Below are 20,826 nucleotides of genomic sequence, written 5' to 3' on the forward strand. Positions count from 1 at the left end.
TGTATAGTCAGAGGGTGGGGAGGGGTATTACTCAGAAGGGTGGTGGGAATGGGTGATTGGCTGATAGGAGTGGTAAACCTGTTGACGACTGTTAACGACTGCAATTGGTCTTGCAGGAAAAAGCAAGGGGTGAGATGGCTAAAGAAAGCTTTATCATGTATAATGAAATAAAACCATGGAGAGACCTGGTCTGAATAAAGACATTGGATTCCACCGCCCTCTGAGAGCAGAAGGCTATCTTGGGAGGGGGGGGGCAAGGACCAGGCAAGCGGCACCCAGTGCTCTGTCCTCTGACACCTTGTCTCTGTCCCCTTTGGCAGCTGCCTCATTGTATACAACACCAGGGCTGCTCCAGAGGGGCTTGAAGGAGAGCACTAGCCTTGCACAAAGAGAAGACTCACTGAAATCAATGGATAGAAGCTAGTCATGCCTATTAACTACAGCGGGTTTGCTCTTCATGGAAGTAGCATTGGCTACAACCCACATCAACGGTGCCTCTGAAAATTTTTACACATCACTTGGGAAGACTGGCGAACTAATATCAGTGTACTGGAAGAAGCGAAGATCACCAGTGTTGAAGCAATGATTCTTCAACATCAACTTCGTTGGACTGGTCATGTTGTGCGGATGCCTGATGATCGTCTTCCAAAGCAACTACAGTGGTACCTCTACTTACAAATAACTCTACTTACAAATTTTTCTACTTACAAATGGAGCTCCGTCCGCCATCTTGGATGCGGTTGAGGTAGGATTTTTTCTACTTACGAATTTTTAGATAGGGTTGCTTCGACTTACGAATTTTTTCTCCCAATGCATTCCTATGGGATTCGACTTGCAATTTTTTTCGACTTACAAATGTGTGTTCGGAACGCATTAAATTCGTAAGTAGAGGTACCACTGTACTCTATTCCAAACTTAAAAATGGAAAGCGTAATGCTAGTGGTCAACAAAAGAGGTTTAAAGACTCCCTCCAGGCAAATTTTTTAAAATGTAGTATAAGCACTGACAACTGGGAAACGCTGGCCTGCGAGTGCTCCAATTGGAGAACAGCCTTTACCAAAGGTGTCATGGGCTTTGAAGACGCTCGAACTCAGGACACAAGGGAGAAACATGCGAAGAGGAAGGCACGCTTGGCAAACCCTCACCGTAATCAACTCCTGCCCGGAAACCAATGTGGAAGGACTTGTGGATCCAGAATTGGCCTCCATAGTCGCTTAGGGAAGTTTTTAATGTTTGATGTTTTATTCTGTTTAATATTCTTTTGAGAGCCACCCAGAGTTGCTGGGGAAACCCAGCCAGATGGGATATAAATAATAAATCACCATCACCATCATTATCATATTATTATTATTATTATTATTATTATTATTATTATTATTATTATTATTAGCTCACTGTTAAAACCGTGTTCGTGGAATCTTATTCAGCTATGAGTGATTGCCAAATAAGACAGCCCACTGCAAGGCATCTTACTATATTCCTAGTGGGTGGCATGAGGCCTTACTCAGAGTAGACTCATTGGGATGAATGGACCTAACTGAGAAATGCTGATTTATTTCAATGGGCCACCTTGAAGCGAGTCTTGGCTGAAGACCACCCAATGTATCAGCTTCCTTGGGGAAGGGTTGTGAAGGTGCATTTTATTGCCTCCTGGACCCATCAGTCCCATCTGAGCCCAGGGTGGTGCGACCTGACAAAGCTCCTATTCTTTGTGACAAGACTCCTGCCAAGGAACTTCTGAGACCTGGCTAATGGCAGCCCCCTCTCTTGAAGGCCGAATGGGGAGAAGGAGGAGTTGGGGTTGTGGAGGAGGAAGGAGCAGACACACACACAGGAGACATGGAGAATGAACTGAAGCACAATAAGGAAAACTACTCAAAATAAGCGCTTTATTTCAATGCAAACTGAACGCAACAAAATTAAAACAAGGTCACTTTTCAAAGCAAATGATATAAGGAAAGGGAGGTGGGGAAACGGGCATTGTGTTAACAAAAATGGCAACAAAAGGAGATGAATGGATGAATTCTCGACTGCAACTTCTGTATTGGCCTTTGCCAATCTTATTTTGCCCTCCAGCTGCTTTGGGATAGGTATGCATTGCAGCGGGTTGGACTAAATGACCATTGGGGGGCCCCTTCCAACTCCATGAGTACTATCAAAGTTCTTTATTGGGCAGGGCTTCTCTCCTCCAACAGGCAAAAGGAAGAGAGCTCTGGAGGACTCTACCCTATCTCTGCCAGCCCACTTGCTTGCCTGTGTGGAAGCCCTAGTTGCCTATGGTGTGCAGGCTAGTGCTTAACTGCAAGGGTGCTTGGAAGAGCGGATTCGTTCATTATAACACCCACCTCAGAAGATGCATGGTCCAGGACAGGTGCATGTAATGGGTTTAGATTCTGTGCACCAAGTTTAAATCTTTGCTCCATCATGAAGTTTAAGAACACGTATCCTGAAAACAACAGCCCAGAGGTCAAATGCCATTTGGGTGTTTCAGCCACAACATGCTCAACCTATCTTTTATCATGCAGATGCTAGAAATGGTTTTGCTCTGGGATGTTCTGAGTCCACCACAGAAGCTTGCAAGTTGGCCACAGATCCTGAGATGTGAGAACGGAATCAGGAACCCTGAGATGTCGCTCTGTGTCTCTGTGGTTAAGGATCACACATGGTACTTCTTTGGCTCGCTGATGTCAGCCACCGAACATACAACCTGCGGTCGGAGTGAGTTCAGGGATGGAGATCTCGGAGCTGTGCAAACGGGCTTTGGAATCCTACAGCCAGTTGCAGCGTGGTTTCTGTGTGTGTGTGTGTGTGTGTGTGTGTGTGTGTGTGTGTGTGTGTGTGTTTGTGTGTGTGAATTAAGTTGAGAGATGGAAAACTGCTTCCATCAAATCTGAGAACGAAAAGAAAATCCCACACTGTGGGGCTGTTCTCCCAGGCTCACCAGCAAGAACTATATGTAAACTTGTCTGTTTTACTCTCCCGGCAGATTAGAGGCAGATGGCATGAGAAATAATACTGAAAATGGGAGTTAAAATTAAAAAAAGGTAAAATTCCAAACATGGTTTTCTGTTCTAGAGGAGATGGGAGCAAAGGGAGGCTGATGGGAAATGGTGGAAGGAAAAGGAAACATACAGACTCTCCTAGGATGCAGGAAAGAGAACGGGGCTTTTGACCTGAAGGCAACACCCCCCACGTCCTTGCATTGCAGGGGGTTGGACTAGATGACCCTTGGGGCCCAATTCTGCAGTTCTATGATTCAACATTGCCTGCTTCAACAGGAGGGCGGGTAGGTGAGGAAATGCACCCCCCTGCCTTCACGGGGCAAGAAACTTCCTACCTGCTCTGCATTCTGGGTTCCGGGGGGTGGGGGCTTTCAACCAGTCCTGACAGAGTTTAAAAATATCACAGTGGGTCTCTAGGCCAAGGGATCGGTCGCAAGGTAGGAAAAATGGCCTTCAGAGGCCCTTGAGATCTCTTGCGCCAAACTGGGTGGTGGTGCAGGTGGGCAAGACCTCATTGCTCCCCCATCTCTTGGAAGGATACTGACTCGTTCCCATATCAAAACAATTTGGCCTTTGTGGGTGGGCTCACCAACAAGCAGGAGAAAACGGCTGGCATCTGAAGGGAAACAGAGGCGGGCGAGGTGAGCCGAGGTCAGGCGCTGGAGGGGAGAGGCAGCTGGGCCCTTGGGATTTGAGAGAGGGCGCCCTCCATCCCCAGAAACCCTTGCTCTCCAGCTACGCCTCTCCTCCACCCCAGCGGTGGGTGCTCCACCTCCCCTTGTCCTCAGACATTTCCCAGAGGAGGCTGGGCAGAGTCCTGCTCCTGCCCGGAGCTCTTGGTCCAGCCGCTCTTGACGGGCATCTCCACCAGCAGCTGCTTCCAGAACCTTCCCTGAGGGTAGCTGGACTTCTCCCCCTGCCACTTGATGACGGTGAGGGCGGCCTTTGCCCGCCTGAGCTCTTTCACTTTGCTCTTCTTGATGGCCTGGTATTGGACAAGGATCACCTTGATGGAGCCCCTGGCTGCCATGTTCTCCAGGCCCGCTTTCAGCTCCAGCAGAGCTTGCGTCCCCTGGAGGACATAGTTGGGGCTCAGCACCACCAGCAGCCGGCGGCTCCTTTGGATGAAGCTCAGGGTCTCATCCGTGACAACTGGCAGAGGGTAAGGAGGGAAGAAAACACACCAAGAGGATTAGGTAAGGTTGGGGCACGCAGACTGCCCTCCGGCAGCTGAGCCCAGGAACCTGTGCATTCTCAACTTCCTCCGTGTGAAGTTTCTAGTCCCTAAGAAAGACTGGTGCCCTCCAGATGTTGGGGATGGCCATCTCTGTGGCTGATGGGAGCTGTAGTTCAAAACATTTGGGTCTTCTACCGTAATTACTAAACCATCTGCAAATGCTTTCAATTTAAATTCCTTATTGCCTTCCTTTACTCCTCTGATATTTTCACCTGCTCTTATATTACACATCAGGACTTCTAACACTAATATAAATAATAGTGGAGAAAGAGGACAGCTCAGCCCTGTTCCTTTCATAACATTGCATTCTTCAGTAATGGTATTATTAATAATCAACCTTGTTTTTTGCCTACAGTAAATAGTTTCTATTCCTCTTATAAATGTCGTTCCAAAGTTCATCTCCTCTAGGACCTTCAGTATGAAGGACCATGAGACGTTATCAAAGGCTTTTTCAGCATCAATAAACATCATAAACACAGACAAAGGAAAAAAATCCTTCCATTAGCACTTTAGAGACCAACTAAGTTTGTCATTGGTATGAGCTTTCGTGTGCATGCACACTTCTTCAGATACTGACAAAGGAGCGTGTGCAAAATGTCAGGAGGCTGCCTGGCCAAACTCTACTTTTCACCCCAGAGCAGGATATTTATTGGGCTCCAGCTAACACCATCCCTGATCGTTGGATCATTGGTGGCCATAACTGCCTCCTGTGGCAGCGAGTTTCACAGTTTAAGTAAGAAGTCCCTTCTTTTATCTGTCCTTAATCTTCCAACATTCACCTTTCACGAGTTCTAGTGTTAGGGAGAAAATCTTCACCCTTCCCACTTTCACCCGGCCATGCATAATTTTGCAAACTTCTATCAGTTTGCCTCTTCCTTGCCTGCTCTCTAAAAAAGTCCCAAGCTTTCTTCATATTGTTGCTCCATCCCCTTGATCATTGTTGGTTGCCCTTTCCTGAACCTCTCGGTTGCCTGACAAAACTCTGCATTTGACCCCAGGGCAGGGATGGCCCTCTGGATATTTATTTAGACTCCAGCTGCCATCAGCCCTGACCATTGGGCAATACTGCCTGGGAGCTGGAGTTTAGCAACACCAGGAGGTTCACAGGGGCCTGACACTGGGCCAGTCCTACTATTCCTTGTCACCACTTCCACATACTCCACAGTTCACTTCTGGGATAGCTGAACTGGTAGAGCACAAGGCTCTTCCAGGGCCGTGGGTTGGAGCCCCATGTTGGGCCAAAAGATTCCTGCCTTACAGGGGGTTGAACTAGATGACCCTCATGGTCCCTTCCAGCTCTACAATTCCATGATCATATTCTATTATTGTACCACCTATTCTATTCCCAAGAGACAGGTACCAGAACTCCTTCACCATCTCGTAGGAGACAAGGACCTCCCAGTCACTGGGGCATCCCAGTGTCGCATTTTGGTGCTTTTAAACTTAGTCATTTCAACTTAGTCATTTTCTATCCTGCTGTCTGTGTGCTCTGCGGAGGCTTTTAAACATTTATGGCCCTCAATTTTCTGCGTTCATTTCTACTTTAAACTGTCAACAGTTCCTCGCCATCCACCAGACACGCCTCTAGCTGAAGCTTCAGGGAACTAGCGGCAAAAAAAGATCAACTGTTGGCCTCAGATGCAAACCCTCCTTTGGATCAAAAGATGCAGGACCCCCCCCCCCAATTCAGTAGGGCTCAGGTGGGCATGCAGGTATCTACCAGCAATGCCAATGGTGGGCTCTCTATGATGGAGTGGGGACCATAGAGTACGTTCAGGGGTATGTGGGGCCTGAGGTTCCCCCACAGAAATCATTTTTCTGTCCTGTGTCCAGTTCTGGGCGCCACCATTTAAGGAGGAAATAGACAAGTTGGAAAACGTGCCGAGATGTTCAGGGGTCTGGAAACCAAGCCCTGTGAGGAATGGGTGAAGGAACTGGGTATGTTTAGCCTGGAGAAGAGAAGACTGGAAGGCTGATATGATAGCCACCTTAAAATACCTAATGGACTGCCCCATGGAAGAGGGAGCAAGGGTCCAAACCAATGGATTCAAGTTGCAAGAAAGGAGATTCCGACTCAATATCAGGAATAACCTTCTGACAGTTAGAGCTGTTTGTGAGTGGAATGGACTTCCTCAGAAGATGGTGGACTCTCCTTCCTTGGAGGTTGGATGGTCCTCTGTCAGGAGCTCTTTCCCTATGATTCCTGCAATGCAAGGGGGCTGGGCTAGATGACCCCGTGGGGTCCCTTCCAGCTCTACAATTCTCTGATTCTTAAGCTATCATCTACGATCATTCTTTTTGCACACAGTAGCTATACCAGAGGTGAAGATCTGGGTCCAGCGGATGGTCCTCCCACGCCCAGCATTGGCCAAGTTTGACAGGCAGATGGAGTTCCGTACCTGTCAATCATCTGGCACCACAAAGCAGGCAGGCGACCTGTTTTTGCCATTGCAGTTTGAAATCAAACTGTGGAAACAAAAGCACAGCGCTCTGCCAGCTCCGAAGACTAGCAAAGCCCCATATCTGATGTCACCTATTGCGTAACCCATATACATAATTTCAGCTCGTTCCTATTTTTCTTTTCCTCTGACGGAAACATGCCATTCCGACTGTCACACCACTTAATATTACACACCAAGGCGTAACACCCATAATTTACATGCATTCTCCAAAGATATGCATTTCACGTTTAATTAAATCCCTTCTGCTCGTAAAAAAAAGTTTCCCCTCCAATTAGATGGTGTGCAATTGATTATGCACCAGGATGCGGAATAAACTGAGATGAGGGAGGCAAAGCATTGCACAAACGGAGGCGAAGCAAAGTATGAATGCTATAGTTATGCTCTAAGACATGGGCAGGTAAACTAAGGCCTGGGGGCCGGATCCGGCCCAATCGCCTTCTAAATCCGGCCCGCGGACGGTCTGGGAATCAGCATGTTTTTACATGCGTAGAATGTGCCCTTTTATTTAAAACGCATCTCTGGCTTATTTGTGGGGCATAGGAATTCATTCATTATTTTTTCCCCAAAATATAGTCTGGCCCCCCTCAAGGTCTGAGGGACAGTGGACCGGCCCCCTGCTGAAAAAGTTTGCTGACCCCTGCTCTAAGATCATTCTGAGGAGCAGATGAAGCTGATCTTTCCGGCTCAAGATTGCCTGCACTGACCCTTCCCTGGAGATTTTCAAGCCGAGGTTGGATGCTCGCGGCCAGATATTCTTTAGCTCTGATTGGACTTTAGCTCTGCGCAGGGTTGAACTGAATGACCTCCAGGGATGCCTTCCCACTCTATGATTCTATGAATCTTTCCCAGCCCTACGTGGAGATGCTTCCAGCGGTTAAACTTGAGACGTTCTGCGTGCAAAGGTGGCCCTCAGCCCCACTGAGCTATGGGACTTCCTCATTCTTGTGGCTTTCAGGACTCCAAAGATGACTAATAACTGCTAAAAATGAACGAGTGGATGAATGAATTCTTTCAATGTTCATAAACTTCCTTCCTTCCCCCTTCTCCTCCAGTAGGCTGGGCTAAGAAATCCAGTAGAAGAAACATCTGGATTGGGAAGCAAATTACGCAATGCCAAAAACTTCCCCCTTATTTGCACAAATCCCTAATGTGAAATTTAAGTCGCCTGGAGGAGATCTGGGGGTTTGAGACCCGCCCCCCCCCACCACTTTCAAGGTGGGGAAAGGGTGCATACCGGTAAGAACCTGATTGAAGCTTTCCTGCCCCCCAGTCACTGATCCCTAAGGAGCTTAGTTTCAAACTCCAGCCTGCAAGGGAGAAGATAGAAGAACACAGAGCTCTGCTACGTGTTGACATATGGGTGTCTCCTGGGTAACGCACAGTGGAGAACATAAAAAAAAAGAACAGGGAGAGGGCTGCAGGATCGGACCCAAGGCCGCTCTAACAGAGGACATGAAGGGAACAGCCCCTCTATTGCTATTGATCTCCAGCAACCGGTACTAAGAGACAAACTGCCCCCAAATTGGAGGTACTATTACTGTCACACCTTCTGTTTTAACTTTCAGGCACCTGCTGATTCCCCCCCCCCAATTCCACATTCAGACAATCGCTTCCACAATGGTTCGTTGACTTCTGCTTTCAGCTGTTTAAATATATGTTTTGACTGTATTGCTTTATGTATTTTTGTCACTTTGAATTTCTTTCTTTTTTTTATGAAATAGCGGAGAAGATGAAAAGGGGGGAAAATAGAGGCAAGGCATCATTGGTTCAGCAGAAGGGATTTATTGGCCCGGCAGCCGGTCCTCACAGCGGCCGACCAGATCCCTGTTGGAAACTAGCAAGCAGGATCCGAGCACATGAGCAACTCTCCCCTCCTGTGGTTTCCAGCAACTGGCACTCAGGAGCATCGCTGCCTCCGACTGTGGAGGCAAGGAGATTCCACCCTGCACAGAACTGAGAACACAGTTGTCGTTTCCCTGTGGAGAGGGGCTGTCAGGCCAGCTGTCTTTGGCTAGCTGCAATGCAGTTTCTTATTTTCTGCTGCTAATTTTAAATTTTCCAGGATTCGTTGCAGACACAGTGGGGCCAACCATGTTTGTTTAAACATCATCAGGGTGCAAGAAGCTAGTGTGGCAGCACCTACACTTTGGAACTCCCTGCCTCATGATATCAAGGAGGGCACCTTCACTGCATTCTTTTCGGCGCCCGCCCCAGGCGCATAGAAAATGCTGGTGCGAATTTTAATCTATTTTTGTATTCTTCATGTATGCTTCAGTGCATTGCAATTTGTTTCCTGATTTTATCTTTCCGTAAACTGCTTTGAGGGTTTCCCCCCTCTGCAATCAAGAAGAGTATAAATTTTATGAAATAAAAAATAAAAATAAATGAACATGAGAACGGAAGCGCCTTCTGGATCAGGCTGGGGGGGAGGGCATCTAGCCCAGCACCCTGTTCTCTCAAGGGCAGACCAGATGCACCAAACGGGAACCCACAAGCAGGATTCAAACACAAGAACCACTCTCTGTGATGCAGCAGCTAAAAAAGCCAATGCAATTCTGGGCTGCATCAATAGGAGTATAGCATCTAGATCAAGGGAAGTAATAGTACCACTGTATTCTGCTCTGGTCAGACCTCACCTGGAGTACTGTGTCCAGTTCTGGGCACCACAGTTCAAGAAGGATACTGACAAGCTGGAACGTGTCCAGAAGAGGGCAACCAAAATGGTCAAAGGCCTGGAAACAATGCCTTATGAGGAACGGCTTAGGGAGCTGGGTATGTTTAGCCTGGAGAAGAGAAGGTTAAGGGGTGATATGATAGCCATGTTCAAATATATAAAAGGATGTCATATAGAGGAGGGAGAAAGATTGTTTTCTGCTGCTCCAGAGAAGCGGACACAGAGCAATGGATTCAAACTACAAGAAAGAAGATTCCACCTAAACATTAGGAAGAACTTCCTGACAGTCAGAGCTGTTTGACAGTGGAATTTGCTGCCAAGGAGTGTGGTGGAGTCTCCTTCTTTGGAGGTCTTTAAGCAGAGGCTTGACAGCCATAGGTCAAGAATGCTTTGATGGTGTTTCCTGCTTGGCAGGGGGTTGGACTGGATGGCCCTTGTGGTCTCTTCCAACTCTATGTTTCTCTCCCCTCCTGTGGTTTCCAGCAACTGGGATTCAGAAGCATCGGAGCCTCCAGTTTTGGAGGCAGAGCAATAGTCATCCTGGCTAGGAGCCATAATCAGTCCTAACTCTCACCTGCCAGACAGGCACCTTGCATCACAGTTTAAACAAAGCTTTTATGTTGCACTAAGGATATTTCTTCCACTGGCATGATTACATAGATGGGAGGGCGCATTTTTGGGGTGGGTGGGTGTCCTAAGACAGTTCTTCCCTGGCAGTCTCTTCCAGAATCTCATTTGGGACACAGCACCAGTTGTAGTGTGTGTTTGTGTGTGAATTAAGTCAAGAGATGGAAAACTGCTTCCATCAAATCTGAGAATGAAAAGAAAATCCCTCCCTGTGGGACTGTTCTCCCAGGCTCACCAGCAAGAACTATATGCAAACTTGTCTGTTTTTACTCTCCCGGCAGATTAGAGGCAGATGGCATGAGAAATAATACTGAACATGAGGGTTAAAAAAAGGTACAATTCCAAACATGGCTTTCCATTCTAGAGGAGATGGGGAAATGGGGGAAGGAAAAGGAAACACACAGACTCTCCTAGGATGCAGGAAAGAGAATGGGGCTTTTGACCTGAAGGCACCCCCCCAACACACACACATGTCCTTGCATTGCAGGGGGTTGGACTAGATGACCCTTGGATCCCAATTCTGCAGTGCTATGTTTCTACGTTGCCTGCTTCAACAGGAGGTGAGGAAATGCACCCCCCTGCCTTCACGGGGCAAGAAACTTCCTACCTGCTCTGCATTCTGGGTTCCGGGGGGTGGGGGCTTTCAACCAACCCCGGCAGAGTTTAAAAATATCACAGTGGGTCTCTAGGCCAGGGGATCGGTTGCAAGGTAGGGAGAATGGCCTTCAGAGGCCCACCCCTATCAGCCAGGACTCGGGGATGAATCTTGTGCCAACCTGCACATGGGCTGCCCCAATAAATTAAAAAAATGCCCAGTAGCACCTTAGAGACCAACTAAGATTGTTCTGGGTATAAGCTTTCGTGTGCAAAGGTGCTACTGGACAATTATTTAACTTTTTAATTTATTTTGACTGCTTCAGACCAACACAGCAACCTACCTGAATTGACTAGGTTTCCCTATTCAATTTAGAGGATGGAGAAGGGACACAGACAAAGGAGTTATGCCTGTGGATCAGCTTCCCCTATCAAAACGGGGGGGGGGGGGCATCCTGCTCAGGAGCTGGGAAACTCTGTATGCTCATACCAGAGCCCTGCAAGCAAGCACTAGCGGGGGGGGGGGGCAGAGATGCCCTACAAAGTGTCAAATCCCTTTGCAGGCGTCAAATTCTGCAGCTGCTTTTGGATAATGAATGCAAAGTCGGTGTGAAAGTGTCACTTCTAGACAGCATAGAGGGGGGGGAATCCCACTGCAGCTCTGATTTGGGGGGGGGGCTCCTGGCTAACAGGAAGAGACCCCAAACCTGAATTTGCTGGGCAAGGGCTTAGCCAGGATTTTTTGTTAGGGGGATAGCCCTTTCATGGGGGGAGAGCAGAGCCTCAGTATTTTTATTGGGTTTTTTTGGGGGGGACTGCCCCTCCCTGCCCCTCTTGGCCACATCCATGCTGCTGAGTGGGTGTCCTTTGGGGTGGTCCTACCCCAAGGGAATGCCTGGACAGGGGCAAATGCCTAATTCACAGACACATAAAATTATAGAATTGGGAGGGACACCAAGGGTCATCCAGCTCAACCCCCGGCAATGCAGGAATCTCAACTGAAGCACCCATGACAGGTGACCATCCAACCTCTGCTTAAAAACCTCCAAGGAGGGAGAGTCCACAACCTCCAGAGGGAGACCGTTCCACTGTCAAACAGCTCTTACTGTCAGAAAGTTAAATAAAAAAATTCCTTCAGTAGCACCTTAAAGACCAACTAAGTTTTTATTTTGGTATGAGCTTTCGTGTGCATGCACACTTCTTCAGATACCTCTTCAGATACCTGTCAGAAAGTTCTGACAGGTACACTTCTTCAGATACCTGTCAGAAAGTTCTTCTGGATGTTGAGTTAGAATCTCCTTCCTTGTAACTTGTAGCCATGGGTTCGAGTCCTGCCCTCCAGAGCAGGAGAAAACAAGCTGGTTCCCTCTTCCATGTGACAGCCCTTGATATATTTGAAGATGGCTCTCATTATCTCCTCTCAGTCTCCTCTTTCCCAGGCTAAACATACCCAACTCCTTCAACCACTCCTCATAAGGCTTAGTTTCCAGACCCTTGATCATCTTGATTGCCCTCCTCTGCACACTTTCCAGCTTGTCAACATCCTTCTTAAATTGTGGTGCCCAGAACTGGACACAGTGTTTAAAGTGTGGTCTGACCAAGGCAGAATAGTGTGGGACTATGATTTCCCTTGATCTGGACACTCGACTTCTGTTGATGCAGCCTAGAAGAGCCTTTGCTTTCCTTGCTGCTGTGACTCCAAAGGAATCCTTGGATAATTTCCTTCCTGCCAGTTCCTCAAAAGGACGGCATAATCTTCTACCTAAAACAGAGACAAAGAGCACAGGATGCTCTCTAAGAAGCCAGAGATGAGCTGACAGCGATTTCATGCGTTGCCAGGCTCCCTTAAGAATCAGATCCCCACTTAAGCTTCAAAGTGAAAAGGCAGAGTTCGGCTGCTTTGAAGTATGAGGGGCCGAGAAAACACAAGCAGGGAAAACAACTTTGCCACTCAGCACAGTAGGAGAGAAGATGCTCAAAGGGCCACTGGACCCCCCTGCAAAGATGCTTGTAAAGGGGTCAGGAGAAGGAGGAGGAGGAGGGGCACAAGATGCCGCTTGCAAGGCTGCACAAACCGAGGAACTCAAAATGCCAAAATATTTGCAGTCCAGTCCTTTGCATGTCATCCTCATGTATATTTTATTGTATTTGTAATATTTTGTTAGAAGCCATCCAGAGTGGCTGGGGAAACCCAGTCAGATGGGCAGGGTATAAATAGTAAATTATGCTTGTGAAACATGGACCACTTATAAAGGCCATCTCCAGCTCCTCGAAAGATTCCATCAATGGTGTCTCAGAATTTTTTTTACACATCACTTGGGAAGACAGGCGAACTAATACTAATACCAGTGTCCTGGAAGAAGCAAAGATCACCAGTGCTGAAGCAATGATTCATCAACATCAACTTAGTTGGACTGGTCATGTTGTGCAGGTGCCTGAGGATCGTCTTCCAAAGCAACTACTCTATTCCAAACTTTAAAATGGAAAGCGTAATGCTGGTGGTCAACAAAACAGGTTTAAAGACTGTCTCAAGGCAAATCAAGAAGGATACTGACAAACTGGAACGTGTCCAGAAGAGGGCAACCAAAATGGTCAAAGGCCTGGAAACGATGCCTTATGAGGAACGGCTTAGGGAGCTGGGTATGTTTAGCCTGGAGAAGAAAAGGTTAAGGGGTGATATGATAGCCATGTTCAAATATATGAAAGGATGTCATATGGAGGAGGGAGATAGATTGTTTTCTGCTGCTCCAGAGAAGCGGACACGGAGCAATGGATTCAAACTTCAAGAAAGAAGATTCCACCTAAACATTAGGAAGAACTTCCTGACAGTAAGAGCTGTTCGGCAGTGGAATTTGCTCCCAAGGAGTGTGGTGGAGTCTCCTTCTTTGGAGGTCTTTAAGCAGAGGCTTGACAGGCATATGTCAAGAATGCTTTGATGGTGTTTCCTGCTTGGCAGGGGGTTGGACTGGATGGCCCCTGTGGTCTCTTCCAACTCTATGATTCTATGAATCTAAAAAATGTAGTGTAAACACTGACAACTGGGAAACACTGGCCTGCGAGCGCTCCAGTTGGAGAACAGCCTTGACCAAAGGTGTCATGGGCTTTGAAGACACTCGAACTCAGGACGCAAGGGAGAAACGTGCGAAGAGGAAGGCACGCTTGGCAAACCCTCACCGTGATCAACTCCCGCCCGGAAACCCATGTCCTCACTGTGGAAGGATGTGTGGATCCAGAATTGGCCTCCACAGTCACTTACGGACTCATTGTTAAAATCGTGTTTATGGAAGACAATCTTACTCAACTACGAGGGAAAGAAGAAGAAGAAGAAGAAGAAGAAGAAGAAGAAGAAGAAGAAGAAGAAGAAGAAGAAGAAGAAGAAATTATCACCATCAATAGGATCTGCTGCCAAGAGGCTGGGACTGCCTCTTAAGCATTTCTGTTTGGACGCAAATGCCATTCAATTCCATGGAGCCAACTCGGAGATAAATGTATATACAGTGGCACCTCGACTTACGAACGACTCGACAATCGAATTTTTCGACTTACGAATGGGGGTAATGGCCGCGCGCTTACGAATGTCTCGACATCCGAGAAAAAACCGTGGTAGTTTTAGATAGGGATTTTTTGACTTACGAATTTTTCCGTTTCCAATGCATTCCTATGGGAAATCGTGTTTCCAATGGCGTTTTTTGACTTACGAAGGTGCCTTCGGAACGGATTAAATTAGTAAGTCGAAGCACCACTGTACTACACATCAGGAACAGTTGAGGAAGCTTGGGAGATAGGAGAGCCACCTTCAAATATCAAAAAGGCTCTTCCATGGAAGATGCAATGCTCTTCCCTTGCTTTTGGCTTCGGCTCCACCCAGCATTGGGGCGCAGTCTCTCTCTCCCCCCCCCCCTCAAAAGTTGCAACCAGAGAATGCAGGCCTCAATCTGGTTCACACACCTGCTGTAAGTTGCCGTTAATTAATCAAAGAATGAAAACAAACATAAACAGAGATTTTAAAAACCTCAAGAACAATTAAAGGAAGAGCCAAGTCTGCCGAACGATGAGCTAGTGGGTGAATGAGTGATAAATACGTCTGTCAAATGTGGTGGAGTCTGGGAGAAACACAGTGCACCTGCAGAGAGGCAATGGAGGTATAGTGGTTAGAGTAGAGACCAGGGTTCGAATCCTCACTTGGCCACGAAGTTCACGGGCTGACCTTGCACCATTTCCCACCTTGCAGCCTAACCTACATCACAGGGCTGTTGTGGGGATAAGATGGGGAGGAGGGGGAGAACCACGTAGCCCGCCTTGAGGAACAAGCAGGATGTATGTGCAATGGATCAGTCTTGTTAAAGGATCTGGACCAGTGGCGGATTTACGTATAAGCTAAACAAGCTCTAGCTTAGGGCCCCACTCTCTTGGGGGCCCCCAAAAAAATTAAAGAAAAAAACCCCTGGATGTACATTTCCAAAATATAAGTTAAACAACAAATAAAATAAAACCTACATCCAGCACCAGTGTTTTGTGTTGTGTAGGCTCCTCTGATGTAAGTCATGGCCCTGCCTGCTAGCCTTCTCCCTCAAATATCCCTGGTTTGCTCCTTTCTATATATACCAGAAAGATATGGAAGTCTCGTACACCCCAGGTAGTGTGGTTGCTGACCTTGAGCCAGACATCTTGGAGAGTGAAGTCAAATGGGCCTTAGAAAGCACTGCTAATAACAAGGGCAGTGGAAGTGATGATATTCCAGCTGAACTATTTAAAATTTTAAAAGATGATGCTGTTAAGGTGCTACACCCAATATGCCAGCAAGTTTGGAAAACTCAGCAATGGCCAGAGGATTGGAGAAGATCAGTCTACATCCCAATTCCAAAGAAGGGCAGTGCCAAAGAATGCTCCAACTACCGCACAATTGCGCTCATTTCACACGCTAGCAAGGTTATGCTTAAAATTATACAAGGCAGGCTTAGGCAGTATGTGGACCGAGAACTCCCAGAAGTGCAAGCTGGATTTCGAAAGGGCAGAGGAACCAGAGACCAAATAGCAAACATGCGCTGGATTATGGAGAAAGCTAGAGAGTTCCAGAAAAACGTCTACTTCTGCTTCATTGACTACATTGTCGACCACAGCAAACTATGGCAAGTTCTTAAAGAAATGGGAGTGCCTGATCACCTCATCTGTCTCCTGAGAAATCTCTATGTGGGACAAGAAGCTACAGTTAGAACTGGATATGGAACAACTGATTGGTTCAAAATTGGGAAAGGAGTACGACAAGGTTGTATATTGTCTCCCTGCTTATTTAACTTATATGCAGAATTCATCATGCAAAAGGCTGGACTAGATGAATCCCAAGCCGGAATTAAGATTGCCAGAAGAATCATAGAATCATAGAATCATAGAATCATAGAATCATAGAGTTGGAAGAGACCACAAGGGCCATCCAGTCCAACCCCCTGCCAAGCAGGAAACACCATCAAAGCATTCCTGACAGATGGCTGTCAAGCCTCTGCTTAAAGACCTCCAAAGAAGGAGACTCCACCACACTCCTTGGCAGCAAATTCCACTGCCGAACAGCTCTTACTGTCAGGAAGTTCTTCCTAATGTTTAGGTGGAATTTTCTTTCTTGTAGTTTGAATCCGTTGCTCCGTGTCCGCTTCTCTGGAGCAGCAGAAAACAACCGTTCTCCCTCCTCTATATGACATCCTTTTATATATTTGAACATGGTTATCATATCACCCCTTAACCTTCTCTTCTCCAGGCTAAACATACCCAGCTCCCTAAGCCGTTCCTCATAAGGCATCGTTTCCAGGCCTTTGACCATTTTGGTTGCCCTCTTCTGGACACGTTCCAGCTTATCAGTATCCTTCTTGAACTGTGGTGCCCAGAACTGGACACAATACTCCAGGTGAGGTCTGACCAGAGCAGAATACAGTGGTACTATTACTTCCCTTGATCTAGATGCTATACTCCTATTGATGCAGCCCAGAATTGCATTGGCTTTTTTAGCTGCTGCATCACACTGCTGACTCATGTCAAGTTTGTGGTCAACCAAAACTCCTAGATCCTTTTCACATGTACTGCTCTCAAGCCAGGTGTCTCCCATCCTGTATTTGTGCCTTTCATTTTGTCTGCCCAAGTGTAGTACTTTACATTTCTCCTTGTTAAAATTCATCTTGTTTGCTTTGGCCCAGTTGTCAAATCTGTTAAGGTCATTCTGAAGTGTGATCCTGTCCTCTGGGGTGTTAGCCACCCCTCCCAATTTGGTGTCATCTGCAAACTTGCTCAGGATTCCCTCAAGCCCATCATCCAAGTCATTGATAAAGATGTTGAACAAGACTGGGCCCAAGACAGAACCCTGTGGCACCCCACTAGTCACTACTCTCCAGGATGAGGAGGAGCCATTGATGAGCACCCTTTGGGTTCGGTCAGTAAGCCAGCTACAAATCCACTGAATGGTAGCATTGTCTAGCCCACATTTTACCAGCTTCTTTACAAGAATACCATGGGGCACTTTGTCAAAGGCCTTGCTGAAATCAAGATAGGCTACATCCACAGCGTTCCCTTCATCTACCAGGCTTGTAATTCTGTCAAAAAATGAGATCAGATTAGTCTGACATGACTTATTTTTCAGGAACCCATGCTGACTTTTAGTGATCACAGAGTTTCTTTCTAGGTGCTCACAGACCGTTTGCTTAATGATCTGCTCTAGAATCTTTCCTGGTATTGATGTCAGGCTGACTGGGCGGTAATTGTTTGGGTCCTCTCTTTTCCCCTTTTTGAAAATAGGGACAACATTTGCCCTCCTCCAGTCTGCTGGAACTTCGCCTGTTCTCCAGGAATTTTCAAAGATTATTGCCAGTGGTTCTGAAATCACCTCTGCCAGTTCTTTTAATACTCTTGGATGTAGTTCATCTGGCCCTGGAGACTTGAATACATCTAAACTAGCCAAGTATTCTTGTACTACCTCCTTACTTATTCTGGGCTGTGTTTCCCCTGCTGAATCATCTGCTCCATATTCTTCAGGTCGGGCGTTTTTTTCTTTCTTGGAGAAGACTGAGGCAAAGAAGGCATTGAGGAGTTCTGCCCTTTCTCTGTCCCCTGTTTGCATTTCACCATCTTCTCCTCTGAGTGACCCCACTGTTTCCTTGTTTTTCCTTTTGCTACGGACATACCCATAAAAGCCCTTTTTGTTGCTTTTAACCTCTCTGGCGAGCCTGAGTTCATTCTGTGCTTTAGCTTTTCTGACTTTGTCTCTACACGTGCTGGCTATATGTTTGAATTCCTCTCTGGAGATTTCCCCCCTTTTCCATTTTTTGTACATATCCCTTTTAAATCTTAACTCAGTCAAAAGTTCTTTAGATAGCCAGCCTGGCTTCTTTAGGCACCTTCCATGTTTCCGTCTCATTGGTATTGCCTGAAGTTGTGCTTTTAATATCTCCCTTTTAACAAACTCCCAACCATCGTGAACTCCCTTCCCTTTTAGTATTACTGTCCATGGGATTTCACCCAGCGTTTCCCTAAGTTTTCTGAAGTCGGCTTTCTTAAAGTCTAGAATTTGGACCTTAGTATGCTTGGTTGCTCCTTTCCGCTGGATAATAAACTCCAGAAGAGCATGGTCACTCCCACCTAATGATCCTGCCACTTCTACCCCACTAACCAAGTCATCACTATTGGTTAGGACCAGATCTAAAATGGCTGATCCTCTTGTTGCTTCTCCCACTTTCTGGACAATGAAGTTGTCTGCAAGGCCAGTGAGGAATCTGTTCGACCTTATGCTCTTGGCTGAGTTTGACATCCAACAAATATCAGGATAGTTGAAATCCCCCATTACTACTATCTCACTTCCTTTGGAATGCTTGGCCATCTGTTCCAGGAAGGCATCATCTGTGTCCTCAGTTTGGCTTGGGGATCTATAGTAAACTCCCACAATGAGATCACTGTTGTTTTTCTCTCCCTTAATTTTGACCCAGATACTCTCAATTTGGCTTTGAAGTTTTAAATCCTGGATCTCTTCACAGGTATACATATCCCTAACATATAAAGCTACTCCTCCTCCTTTCCTGTTTGGTCTATTTCTCTTAAATAGATTGTATCCCTCTATTACTACATTCCAGTCATGAGACTCATCCCACCAGGTTTCAGTGATGCCTATTATGTCATATTTAGTTTGCTGTACCAAGAGCTCAAGTTCATCTTGTTTATTTCCCATGCTCTGTGCATTAGTATACAGACATTGAAGACCGTTGATCATTCCCCCATGTCTCTTATTTAAGGATATTTTCGTCCCACCACTAGGTCTGCATGCTGCTTGCTCCATTTGGTCCTTGACATTCGGATGATCATCTTCAGCATTTGATAGACTCCTACCTTCAGGACCACTGTCTCCCTCCCCCACATAAGTCAGTTTAAAGCCCTCCTGATGAGGTTTTTGAGTTTCGTGGCAAAAACATTCCTCCCAACTTTTGTGAGGTGCAGTCCATCACTTGCCAGAAGTCCATCTTCAAGAAACTGCAGACCGTGATCTAGGAATCCAAACCGTTCCTGTTTGCACCATTTGCGAAGCCAGTTGTTCACTTCCCCTATTTTTCCCTCTCTCCCTGGGCCATGTCGTTCAACTGGGAGGACAGAAGAGATGACAATTTGTGCATCTAATTGCTTCAACTTCCTGCCCAGAGCCTCATAATCATTTTTGATCTTCTGTAAGCTATGGCTTGCAGTGTCATTGGTTCCCACATGCACCAAAAGGAAGGGGTATTTGTCGGTGGGTTTTATGATTCCTTGCAGCCGTTCTGTTACATCTTCGATCTTGGCCCCAGGTAGACAGCACACCTCTCGAGACATCTTGTCAGGCCCACAGATTACTGCTTCTGTACCCCTCAGTATGGAATCCCCAATCACCACTACTCGCCTCTTCATAGGCTTGGTTGGGATTCTTCCATGTGCTGTCCCTTCCAAGGTTACCTGCATATTCCCAGAGGACTGACTTGGTTGCTCGTCTTCATATTCCTCATCAACTGTGATGAGGGAGAGATCCTCAGGTGGAGTCTGTTTCTCGTCTTCCATGAGCACTTCAAAACGGTTGTGTAATTCTAAGCACTCAGAGCGATCCCTGGGCCTTCTACTTCTATGAGTCACGTTCCTCCATACATCTGGCTGCTGTGTTGGGGAACTGACCTCCTCCTCAGGGAGATCCCCTGTCTCATCCTTGGTGCAGACAGTGTGCTCTGCTGCATCCAAGAAAAGCTCCAGCTCTTTAATTCTCTGGAGCGTAGATACACGCCCCTGAAGCTGCTGCACCTTCTCTTCCAGAAGGGCAACCTTGTTTTCTAGTAGGGCAACCAACTTGCAATTGTTGCAGGTGTAGCTACCCACATCTTTTGGCAAGAAAACAAACATTGCACAGGAATTGCAGGTGACAATGCTTGTTCCCTCCACCTCCATCTTGAAAACCTTGAGGTCAAACGGGAAAGAGGAAGAGGCCTAGGCCCCCCCTAACAAACGTGTGAGACTTGCTGCCCTAGATCAAAAAGATGGTTCAAACTGCGCGCGCCGCTAGGCGCGCGCCGCTGCACTCCAAGCTCTGACTAGCTCCGCCCACAGCTAATCACCTGAACTTCCTGACTCACACTTCTAGGTGAAAGGTCACAGCCAGAAACAAACAAGGTCAACAAACAAGGTCAAACAGAAATATCAACAACCTCCGATATGCAGATGACACAACCTTGATGGCAGAAAGCGAGGAGGAATTAAAGAACCTTTTAATGAGGGTGAAAGAGGAGAGCGCAAAATATGGTCTGAAGCTCAACATCAAAAAAACCAAGATCATGGCCACTGGTCCCATCACCTCCTGGCAAATAGAAGGGGAAGAAATGGAGGCAGTGAGAGATTTTACTTTCTTGGGCTCCTTGATCACTGCAGATGGTGACAGCAGTCACGAAATTAAAAGACGCCTGCTTCTTGGGAGAAAAGCAATGACAAACCTAGACAGCATCTTAAAAAGCAGAGACATCACCTTGCCGACAAAGGTCCGTATAGTTAAAGCTATGGTTTTCCCAGTAGTGATGTATGGAAGTGAGAGCTGGACCATAAAGAAGGCTGATCGCCGAAGAATTGATGCTTTTGAATTATGGTGTTGGAGGAGACTCTTGAGAGTCCCATGGACTGCAAGAAGATCAAACCTATCCATTCTGAAGGAAATCAGCCCTGAGTGCTCACTGGAAGGACAGATCCTGAAGCTGA

At 46.8% G+C, this 20,826-nt stretch overlaps 1 protein-coding gene across 4 annotated transcripts in view; it reads right to left on the reverse strand.

The window, feature by feature from the left end:
• IL1RAP (interleukin 1 receptor accessory protein) overlaps positions 1-20,826 on the reverse strand; it is an 84,736-nt gene that overhangs the window by 5,454 nt on the left and 58,456 nt on the right. For 2 of the 4 annotated variants that reach the window (XM_035133260.3, XM_088669876.1), the window contains one exon: positions 1,876-4,154. The exons of the other annotated variants lie outside the window; for them this stretch is intronic. In XM_035133260.3, coding sequence (XP_034989151.3) covers positions 3,787-4,154 — 368 coding nt within the window. In that variant the 3' untranslated portion in view covers positions 1,876-3,786. Of the gene's footprint in view, positions 1-1,875; positions 4,155-20,826 lie in introns of those variants that run through there. 4 annotated transcript variants of the gene reach the window in all.

This window comes from Zootoca vivipara, chromosome 5 (assembly GCF_965207765.1).
Source record: "Zootoca vivipara chromosome 5, rZooViv2.hap1.1, whole genome shotgun sequence".
In the NCBI taxonomy this organism is placed as follows: domain Eukaryota; kingdom Metazoa; phylum Chordata; class Lepidosauria; order Squamata; family Lacertidae; genus Zootoca; species Zootoca vivipara.